The sequence below is a fragment of the Takifugu rubripes genome, chromosome 15 (genome assembly GCF_901000725.2).
Source record: "Takifugu rubripes chromosome 15, fTakRub1.2, whole genome shotgun sequence".
Lineage (NCBI taxonomy): Eukaryota > Metazoa > Chordata > Actinopteri > Tetraodontiformes > Tetraodontidae > Takifugu > Takifugu rubripes.
The window spans coordinates 9,560,272-9,572,080 of NC_042299.1; the positions used below are offsets into that span (position 1 = coordinate 9,560,272).

Here is an 11,809-nt window from a genome sequence, read left to right on the forward strand (position 1 = left end):
TACAGGTGAAGTTGATCACTGAACAGCTGGCAGCACTTTCACCACCAGGATCACGAACACGAGCCTTTGATGATTGCCTTTTTAAGCTCTGTTGAAGGAAATAAAAGAGGTTAAGATCCCATTAGGATATGTGTCACAGGAGGAAGTACTCTAGGGTTCCTAGAACTATTTGTTCTACCTTCTTGGCATGATTCTGCTGCAGGAAATAACAGCAGTTGTGGTTATGCTGTAGGAATATTGGTTTTATGGGCTAATTTACTTCAGGGTAGGGGCTAAACTGCTAACATAGCAGCTACAAGTGCGCATTTATTGGCTGAACACGTCACGCAAACGTGGCACCTGCCGTTTTGCAGCAGGCCCCGACAAAAGCAGACTTTGTGGCAGAAACCCAGCGCAGTCTTGGTCAGACTCCAAAACATTCAGTGTCTGTTATCAGCAAACCCAGAACGCACAACCCACTGCGTCCTTCATGGTGCACTCTTTTTAATTCATGCAGGATGTTGCAATATAACTGCACTTTCATCTCTTTATGGTATTTATAGACAATTAAAACAATGGATCGTTTACTTGTAATGCTTAAGGGACTTAAAGCCGCTGTCACGATGTGTTATAAGCCATGCTCTAGAGGTAAGGCAGCTCCACAAAGTGAGATGGACGGCTGTTTATGTCCATCATTAGTGCTGATAAATATGGTTTAATCTTTGCATAAATCAGCCTACAACAGACCTGACAGCCACAATCTTGTCCTCCTACCAGGAACCCAAAGGGAGTTTCCTGCAGAGTCCAACTACAGCTCATAAATCTGTGGCTTTTCTTGTGGTTTTCAGTATTCCCGGCCTTTATTCTGTGGTTATTTGGTTTTTTCTAGGTGTGTCCCCAACCGAGAGAATGAGAAACCTCAAGTCTCCGATCAGGTCTCCGTTGCCCAAGCTGGGGAGCCCCATCCCCACCAACGTGCCTGGACTTCAAAAACTACCCCAGTGCACACGCTGCTGTAATGGCATCGTGTAAGTATCGCAACGGTCATTGCTTTTGTCAAATGTAGCGCTGTGAACACGTCAAGTTTTTCTGTTTGAATATATTTGATCAATGCCTGCTCTGTCAGGCCTACCTGCATCAACAGGACTGTTAGCTCAGAAAAGTTCCCTGTTTATCCTTTTAATGATTAGACTAAGCCATCCTCCACACCCTCTCCCTCACTTTTTCACCTCTGCACATACAAATAGAGGTACTTGCACACAAACACATCCAGTTCTGTGCCAAAGTAGCTGCATTCACTGGTAATCCCCCCTGGAAAACAGCTGCAGGTACATGCTGATGTCATCGGCTTACTGGTTAACAAGAGTGCATTGTAGGGGCTTTCACGGCCACAGTAAGGCTGCTGTGACCTCAGAGCATTGAGAAATAAATATAGGGCATCGTGTCAAGAGTTTATGCTGCAGGGCATTGCGGTTAGACAAGGAGAAGTGCTTAAAAATGGAAGCAGAGTTCTGATTGAATGGCCTCTGGCCTCAATTCCCCATCCAGAAAAGAAAAGACAAATCTTTATTTGGAGCAACGAATGAGCAACGCCCTTTAACAACTGCTGAGTGAAGCAGTGAAATTCCACTATTTACTGGACTGTATATTATTCACTTCCTTGGGTAAGAGCATATCGCTGTGTATAACCTTCAATGTGCATGTCAAATCGAAATATCTTGTAAAGCTGCTATTTAGTGTCCTTTCTGTGAAGCTTTATTGCACCGATAATGGAGGTTAACTGTATAAAATTGCGTGACAGAAGTTGACCTTTGGCGAGTGTTGCTTGATGCTTGTAGAGTCCTGCAGTCGGAAGATTTTCCCAGCATGCATTCTTTTCATCCTGCCCTTTTTTGCTTCTCACGGGTGGGCTCTGCTGTATTTATTCCACTCTATTGATTGCCATGTGTTGTTTTAGTGCACTGTAAATTAAAGTCTGAAACGCTAACTCAGACTAAGCGTGCGGCAGAGAATTCAGAGGACACCGCTCATCGCTCAGGCCGTCTCCCTCAATAAACTTTTTATTAAATGGAGATGCCTCCCTCTCAATCCTGAGAAGAGGAGGCTTTAATGTCCTGAAAACAAATCCAATTAATCACGCTCATCTCTCCTTTCAGTGGCACCATCGTGAAGGCGAGGGACAAGCTCTACCACCCCGACTGCTTCATGTGCGATGACTGCGGCATCAACCTGAAACAGAGGGGCTACTTCTTCATTGAGGACAATCTTTACTGTGAGACCCACGCCAAGGCGCGGGTCCAGCCTCCGGAGGGCTACGACGTGGTCGCCGTCTACCCCAACTCCAAGGTGGAAATCGTCTGAGCCAGACGAAGGTTGCTGTGGTGTAATATAAGAGGGGGAGAGGGTTTATTAAATATTCTGGCCTACATTTATCAGGTTCCTGTCAAGTAAGAAAGCTGCCATTGGATTTTATTCTTTTTCTGGCCAAGTTCTGTAAAATCACTTCGAGTAATCTGAGATCAGCCTTTCTACACTGACAGACGTGATAAATGCTGCATTGAGCATACTGAAACCCGATGACAGAGCAATGCTGGGATCCTGAAACTCACCCATTAAGCAGAAATTGGACGCCAAGCTCCAGGCCTCACCTTTCAGAGTGACGACGTATATATCAGCTAAGGTCACATTGAAACATAATCATAGCTCACAATTTACTGTGATCATAAAAACAAGGTATTTATGCAGTTTTTACCTTTAGTCAAAACAGCAGTCTCCAGATATCGGCTTCACTAACGACCAGCACACGAGTTTACCACTAGCATGATATCCAGTGTCTTATTGCAACCTTCACTAAAGCCTTAAGTATAGAACATATATGTGTGTGTGAAGGAGAACCATGGGGGAGTTTTTATTGACTCCCACTTCGAGGAGATTCATTTTGCAAGTATCCATTAAGGCTACATGCGGCTTCCCGTGCGGCACAGCGTGCTATACAGCGTGTTTGGCAGATATCTTCCAAGTATTATGGTATTTTGTTGAAGTTTAGTGGTGCCGGGGTTTAACAATCATTGTGTTTCATTTTTAACTGTTACATTTATACGCAGGTGAATCTCTTTTTTTCCTCCAGGCACAGGATACAATTATTCATTTTTAGAAGATCTTGACCCAGGTTTAACCTGCTGTAAATGCCTCCATGTGCAGCTATCCCAGCACCACCTTCCCCAATGTAAACAAAAGCCCGGCTGCAGACATTCTGGAGACAGGTTCTGAGAGGGTTTTCAGTCCGACAGAATCAGTTTAAATAACCAGCGTGTTCGAAACTGTTCGTTTACAGCAAATTCCAATAGGTGAAATCTTATGGTGGGGTAACAGCAAAGTTGGAATGATGCTCTCCAGCACCACACTGGGAATGGAATTTCAACTCTTGCTAATGTTCACACCAAAGACTTGCAGTTCGTGAAACAAGAGGACAGAGTTCACCAGGTCTGTTTATTAAAAACACTCCATTTCGACGCCATGACAGCTCTCAGAATCAGCCGTGTTCATACGAGACAGAAGACACATACCAAAGAACACTCACAGATTCATAAACCTGCAGCATGTGGGAGCAATATTCACTTTGCTTTTTTGGACCTACAACATAGATGCAATTCCTCTTTGGGACAGTCAGAACTTGAAAGAATGCACAGTTGTATTCCACTCCTGCTATCATTTCCAACTGTTGGCCACAAATGGGTTCGTAAAGCAAATGAAAAGCACGGTTAAGTTTCCTTAGAGAAACGGGAAGGGGGGGGGGGGCAAGTTGGAAAAGAGTTATAATTTTTGACAAAACTATGCTTTGATTGTTGCAGTGCTCATCATTTCCACCTAGAAATCAGCAGAGAGGGCTCGCGATCAGAAGTTGTCTTGTAAATTTTTGTGAATTGACGTTGCCACCGCGTCGCTCCTTGTCGTTGTACATATTTGTTCCATCATCCCCGTCAGTGAATGTGCCTCCCTTTACTCAGTGATTTTTCTTTAACCAAAATCATCCTGTGTTTTTTAACTTATTGCTCTGTGCTGAAGCTTCTCACAGTATTTTCTTTCTACTGTTTAGAATCTAAATGGAATAAAAAACCATTGCATTAACAAAACGCACTCGTGTCTGGTGTTAACTGACGTGTGTGAACGGAGATGGACGAGCTGCAGATGTGAAACCACAAGGGGGACGAGTTTATCTCCATTTATCCCCCCACCCAACATGGTTTTTCACAAGGACCACCAGAATGCCATATGTGTGCGCTGCCACCTAAATCACCAGACAGGCATCGCACGATGGGCCCTAAATCTCAGCATTAAATGGTCAGACACCGAAGCGGGAGACAGGTTTTCATATTACTGCATGTCATACAAATGATGGCCCACGAGAACAAGTCAATTTGTGAAGTTTATATCTGCAGCCACCTCACTGGAAGGAGGCCTCTCGCACATACATCTGCTTCTGTTTATTAGACTGGAACATTTTGTATCTGCAGACAGCAGTTTGAGTCTACTTTTGGGTAAAAGTTGAATTCTGAAAGTGTTGCTGAGACGCATGGTTCAGTCTGTATAGTGCCTTTTGTTTAGTACCCAGACAAGTCAGTATCAGCAGTTTGGGACAGACAGGTGAAGCGTTTCAAGGAAGGAATCAAAGTTTTTTTATTTAGAAATTATTAAAAAAAAAAAAAACAAACCTATAAATTGCCACACATGATTAAATTTAAAAAGGCATTTCCACTCATTTCTAATTTCAAACACCCAGCGTGAAAGCATTCCTTTTAACATGAGCTTCTTGTGTAATAATGTTAACTTGGTGTATCTAAAATGATAATTCAGTCCAAAGATCACCTCACATGAAGTTCGGCCACTATTGTGCACAGTACCACAGGAAATTAATGTCTATCACAATCAGGACAGTAACAGCCCTGTCAGATAAGAGACCGTATTAAAATGATTTATGGAAGGAGGTGATTGATTAGAGCCTCACTGCGACACATAAACAACCAGAGACGGTGACAGATGCAGATCCAAATGGGGAACAGAGTTCCGCTCTGGCCTGTAAACAGTCAAAGATAAACTCTCTGACAAGGAACCTACTCCCGTGAGGGTTTTTGGGGAAATAAAGTCAATGCTTTCAAAAGTACCTGACTTTCATATTTCTGACTTTCTCAGCCCCAAACCGTCAGCTGTGATCCGCACCCATATCGTTCTCATTCCCACCACATTCTCCCCCCCTCCGATCTGTCCTTCATCATTGGCCGTTCCTTTCGTCTTCACAGCAGGCCCCCCCAGCTGATTTCCCTTCACTTGCTATCCGTTTGCAGGCTGCCTGTAAATCAAAAACTTCAATGATGTCGCTCCTCATTTGCACTCACTGACAAAAAGCTGGTTTCTTAATTTTATCCTCTTTTATCTTCTCAGTCTACTAAACTGTGATGGAAATGTTTTGTTGAGTATTGCTGTATGGATGCAGTCACATAAGAGAGTCTGCACACCAGCCCACGACATGTTTTGCATCAATATATATATATATACATATATATATAATCTCCTGAAACACGGTGAAGGCTTTGTTACAACTCAGCTGCAGGAGAATTTACTGGAGAAATAATTTCCTGTTTGCTTTATAATGATACTGGGGAGTTTAGTGTATATAAAGGGCTGACAGCTTTATAATCTTGTGTCAGCCAAATATCTGTGGTGGGAATGAAGCACCAGCACCGAGATATTTAGTTTCATGGGCTCACATGATGCGAGGCGTCACAAACTGCGAGCGCAGCTCTAACATGCTGCCGAATAGATGAATCAGTCCTAGCATGGAAAAAGGGAAGCATCTGCAATAATTGGAACCATTAAGGATGAATGGAATCTAGAAATGATTCTAACACAATAAGCAGAGCAATTAAACATTTGTTAGGCTGCTGAACTGTGTGTCAGACTTGAAACATTGAGTCTTTGATGGCAAACTTCTTAGGCGACTGCACCGCCAAGGCCAACTTCCTGTTTTCACCCAAACAGGAACAACCTGTGTGCAAGATTTCGCCGAACTACAAACAACCTGCTAGGTGTTATTAAGAGCGATGGCCAGTGGGGGAATTTGTATCCTGCTGTTTTGGCTCAGCTGAAGAAGAAGTAGTCTTGAGCTGCCTTGTCAGGCTCCAGGAAGTTGTCCAGGGAGACTGTGAGGTGAAACCTGTTGTGATTGATAACCGTACCAATGCAGACATTATACCTGTAAAATATGGCGGTCTTGCCCACTATAACAACATTTTCCCGACTTTAAAAAATTTAAATTTGCTTCTAATAAATGTCATTTTACAAACACTTCAGAACCAAAAGTAAAACCAAAACCAAAGTAACTTAGAGCTCCTCTGTTATTTCTATATTCACTGTGGCTGAGAGTTTACCACAATGTGTGTGTGTGTGTGTGTGTGTGTGTGTGTGTGTGTGTGTGTGTGTGTGTGTGTGTGTGTGTATTTGACCAGAATTAATGCTGTAACTGACCTTGTGAACAGAAAAAAAACCATGACTCTTTTGCTTTGACTTTCATTAAAATAGAGATGAGAAAGATACACTTTCTTATTCCGACACACTAATAGGATGACCGCAACATTTCTGGACTCTCAGAGGGGCAATAAACTCTTGAATAATCATAGGCAGCATGTAATTGCCCTGATATTTGGCTCCATCTGAAGTCTGACCAGTTGCCATCTAACCATTATCTAACCATTATCCGCACGTACAACTAAAAACCTGTTTCCTGAACCTTGACAGCACAATCTAGAACAACTAGTCGAAGTAGTCATAAAGAACTGATTTTAATTTTTTAAGCTTTATGTGCTGTTGATTAGCAGAGTATTGTAAATTCCACCAGAGGTTTTTCTTTTACTGCCAGTGGTGATGCAGACAATAAGAAGCAAGTGTGGAATTTATTGATTTTGAGGCACATGCAGCACATCTTCCGTCTCTCAGGTCCGTTTAAGTTAAACTGGACGCAAGAACCAAAACACATGGTTCTTGTTTAAAAGCCCTGATTGCTTGAGCCAAAACCCTGGAATTGTTGTGACTGGTACAAAACAACAGTTATTGAATAAAGACCAAATCAACATGTGTATTCTGGTGCATCAGTGGGGCAGAAAATAGTCCAAGAAAGGAAAAGAAAAAAGGGGGGGGGGGGGGGGGAGTGGTGTGAAATCATCAGATTCAGTGGAATTTCGCACCTTTTCTTCCAGGGCCTTCCTCTCATCCTACCAGCTGACAATTCTTCGCTGCTTTGGTGAGAGAACTGAACCCCACATTTCTCTGAATACCCAACAAGTGTGTAGGTTTGCGTATCCCATAGCGACTGTATGACAAGTTCCAGAGCAGTTGGCATTTAACACCCAACACTGCCCGCCTTCAGCCTTCCAAAGACATGTTTAGGAGAATGAAAAGACCTTTATTCCTCTGAACAACTGAATCTGGACCTCATTTACCAGATGGACCAGAGATACAATAAACCGAGAGCCGAAACTGCGTCGTAACTCAGCCGAAGAGGAGGGTCCGCTCTGTCTACTTGATGTATCCCAAGTATCTGTAGTACCAGATTTAGCACCAACATAAGCAGAAGTGTTTGAACACTATGTTGACTGACTTTTCCCCTTCCACTTTATGGGATTTCTCATTTTGCCAAAATAAAAGAAAATAATATAAAGGAAATAAATAAGTTCAGGCTCCACAAAGGGGAAAAAATAACCAAGGACATGCTGCCAGATGCAGCAACTTAAATAGAGCAGACTCGCATTTGGGCTGGAAAAGGTAATTGCAGGAATCTGACACAGGTGAGTCGGTGTGATCGCAGGAGGCCGGGAGACAGATGGAAAAAAGGAGAAAGTCGGGGCAAGAATACATTCTAACACATCAACAAAATAACCGACCTGGGTTTAATGAAGTGACCTGACAGGAGCAGCGCTGCCTCGCCACATGTAAAGTTCATTACACAATAAATGGTTCCATCAATTAAAGCTGGAAAAAACCGCAGAGGGACAACATCTGGATGAGAGTTTTGACCTACTGATGAAACTGTGGACAATAAAGTAGTCCAAAAATATCCTCAACCCTTGGGAAGAGATCTAAAAGAAACACAAATCCCCTCTGTAGATAACAGAGATTATCGAATTATTCTTTGTCGTGTGTGGGCCATTCCTAAACCCAATGTGTTCCCTTTGCCCTGCCAGGGTGGATGCTGTCAGGCCCCGTCACCTCAATGATCTCATTTCCACATTTAGACTCGTGACTCACATCGGGAGCTTAAAAGCTAGTTCATGTGCGGCCGAGTGAGAAGATTTCCGTTGTCCGGTTCAGCACATTAAAGGTGCAGCTGGAAAACGGCTCTAACCTAGTGGGAAGAAAATGTAGGTGAGGTCCAGTTGTCAAACATCAATAAGTCTTTTTTTTAACTGAACTATAAAGTTGTTTCTTCTGAGGTTGTACTGTAAAATCAATACAAAGCTGTTTTGCTTCTATCCCTGCTGCAAGCTTTTGGTAAATGGCCACATTTTCTGACTAAAGCATTGAAGCTTGCAAGGTTTACAGTTGTTATTGAATTGCTATAGAGACTCAGAGGACAGAGAAGCATGAGAGATTCATTGGTATTGATTTTTCTTGGTATTTCTCTCAAGGCACCCATATACAGTGGATCTTTGTTTTGTGCACACGTTGGTTAACTCTTTGCAGCCCAAATCTGGAAGGTAGTTTCACAGTTTTAAAGAGCGGCTCTAGCGTGTGGTGCACGAATCTTTCACATGAGCTAAGGACCTTGATTGTATGAGCGCATCTTAAAGTCTGATGGAATCAGTGCATTAGTGCAAGATGAAAGCAATGAACTCTGCCCAAAAGACATTTTCTTTGTCTCTCTGCTAAGGTCGCGCAGGTCCATGCAAGATGGCTAGCATTAGTCATGGTCTGAAAATGTAGAGTGGGATGTATCTGCTCTGTTTACAGGTTTCTAACTGGTTTGCTTCATCACAGCGGAGGTAAAAATGACCAATTTTATTTATTTGGTTATTCCTCTTGGCCTGCCAACATCCATCAGGGCGTTTTGGATATGAATCCAGTCACCAGCTCGTTACTCCCAGTGACCCAACACTTTCCGGAGGGTTCTTTTTATGCATCAAAGTTCTCCCCTTTACAGTCAGAGACTACACTGGGCCTATTGTGCTCTCTACTGACACAAATGCTTACTTGGCCGTTTCATTCATTTGCAATTCAGCCTGGGTAATGACCATGAAAAGCTACGATGAGTGGCAAGGCTTTGAGCCTGTTTTCCAAAACTCTCAAAAAGTAAATAACATTGTTATTAAGCGTGCGTTGCAGGAGAAATGCTGCATTGTTTTATTCATTTTCAGATTTTCCCACTGACTGACGAGCTCATTTCATCCTCTGTTTTCAAACCGGTTGTGTAATTGCAGTTATTCCCTCGTCTACGTGCCTCATGTACAGGCGTGTTAGGGTGTTCACCTACTCTGCCGACCAAGGAGCCTTTGTGGGGAGATAAGTGCTTTCATTGTCTTTGACCCTGGGAGGTTGACCGACTCCAAACAAACATCAATTACAGAAACCTTGACCCCAATTTATGGCTTATCCAGCTCAGAAGAAACTAAAAGCTACTGTTCCAATAATCCAGATATCTTATCAGCCTAAATATAGGCCCTTTGAGGAAATCATTGGGGCTGCTTTGCTCTTGATAACCCGCAGGAACATTCCTCAATGTGTCCGTGTTGCACTTTGACCTCCGACAGGCCTCATTCAGACATGTTGACAAATTGCCATGGCGACAAAACAACAGCGATGCAGAGGATGAGAGCAATCATTATTAGGGCCCTAAAGGAAGGTGAAAGAGTGCATCCCCCATTGTCTCAACTGCCGCAGTTCCTCTGCTGCTCATGAGGTGTTATAATGTGGTCAGGGTAAAAGATTTAGTCTGCTGGGACATTCAGCACATCTTATGGGGGGGGGGGGGGGGGGGGGGCGTAGTACCCGATCATTAATACTTTTAAACCTTTCTGTGTGAATTATTGTGTCCCTGTTGCTAATATGCAGGTTCTCTGCAGCAGGTCACTTAAATTGACAGCAATTCGGTGTGGAGCACCCAAGTGCCGTTCCCAGGAGAGAAGAGATGTCTGTTTTGGATTGGGGCCTCTCAAGGCTGCATTCTGTGTTTATTCTGTGCAGGAGGATCGTGATCGTTGAGGCTAATATGTTGATGTCAACTTTCCCTTTATGAATGCTTGTAAAGACGGGGGGGTCTCCGGGGTCATGGGAATGACTCCGGTTGGTGTGAATCATTTGAGGATTCCTGGACTATGTTGAGTCACATGGTGACCTGAGTCACAGCGTGAATGGGGGTTAAACCATCTGTGAGGGGCTCTGCCGAGCACCGTCGCTTCACAGCACGAAGGTCTAGGTTTCATATCCCCCTTGCCTCTTTACTCCAGCTTCCTTCAACAGTCCCAAGACATCGTCTCGGCAACAGGCAAATGAGCAACTCCAAATTGCCCTTCGGTGTGAATGTGAGCATATTTGTGTATATGTCAGCCCAGTGATGAGCAGCCAACAGGGTGTAAAGTCTCCTGCCTCTGGCTGAAGGACAAGAGGACAGAGACAACAGTTACACAGGAAGGAAACTTGAGAGGACATATGACATTATGCTGTTTATATAGCCTAGCCGATATAGTAGAGGCTAATACCATCAAATCATCTTGATAGACATATTTTGGTATTTGTAATAATGCAGGTATTATAGTCAATACTGGTCAACAATAAAATAAAATTGATGTATCCCAAGATACTCAACTATGCCATATTAACACCTGCAGGAATGAGCATATTTCTTGGGTGCAGAGTGTGGCAGAATAGGAGAACGAGCACTCTTAGTTAGTGTAGTTATGTTGGGATTGTGTTTCCGTCCTGCATCTGGCTGCCTGCCAGATCCATACAATAAAAAAATCCAGCCTGTATGGAGGATAAAAGATGCAGCTGTGGAAGCAGCAGGCGGCCAGACAAAAGTAAATGGAGTCATGCTCTGAAATTAAGGCCAACTCATTCAGCTGCTGCAGTTGTAACCCAATTATTCCCAGGTTGCATGTTCTAAAATTCAGTGCCGGCAGGCAGAGGGGGAAGCCCTCCCTGCCTTCTCCTCAAGCTAAAAAAAAAAGAGAGATAAAGTCAGAGTAAAGGAAGGAAGGGTGGAGGAAATAAAGTCATAGAGTATTATTCCATATGAACTGAGTGTAAAGTTAGTCTCAGACGATAATGTTGTGGCTTTGGGCAAGAACTGGGATGTATTGCATTGTGCTGTAATGGAAAATCAGACTCAGTGCTGTAGTGTCCTAAGGAATTGTAGAATCATCTATGGAAATATACAGAGACAAATGGGTATGGATTGCAAATCATAATAAATCGAAGATTACAATATTCTTGTATTTTAGCACATTTCCTTTACTGCAAAAGGTAGTTTTCTGCACAAGGTCTCGCTGTAATTCCTTGTATCCTTTTTTTTTTTTTTTATTCCTGTACACAATATAATATCCAGACGTTTTTACAAGGTTCTAAATCTCTCGGATTGACCCAATTAATTCACATTCTGTAACATACACAGGACGGACACGTTTGAAACAATTGTTGATTTTTGTCTCTCTCTGCTGGTCATTATGAGTCATTACAGGTATCTGCGGTTGGCGTTGCTGTTCAGCGGACATATTTGTCACATCTGTTTAAGAAGAACGGAATAATGATCTCAGATTAAATTGAACCGCTAAAGCAGGTGCATCAT

The 11,809-nt window shown here is 43.0% G+C and overlaps 1 protein-coding gene across 1 annotated transcript in view; it reads left to right on the forward strand.

Annotated features, from left to right (window-relative positions):
• pdlim4 (PDZ and LIM domain 4) overlaps positions 1 to 4,112 on the forward strand; it is a 28,018-nt gene extending 23,906 nt beyond the window's left edge. Inside the window, exons 6-7 of the mRNA XM_003970942.3 lie at positions 869 to 1,007; positions 2,136 to 4,112. Coding sequence (XP_003970991.2) covers positions 869 to 1,007; positions 2,136 to 2,340 — 344 coding nt within the window. The 3' untranslated portion in view covers positions 2,341 to 4,112. The remainder of the gene's footprint in view (positions 1 to 868; positions 1,008 to 2,135) is intronic.
• Positions 4,113 to 11,809: the final 7,697 nt, after the last annotated feature.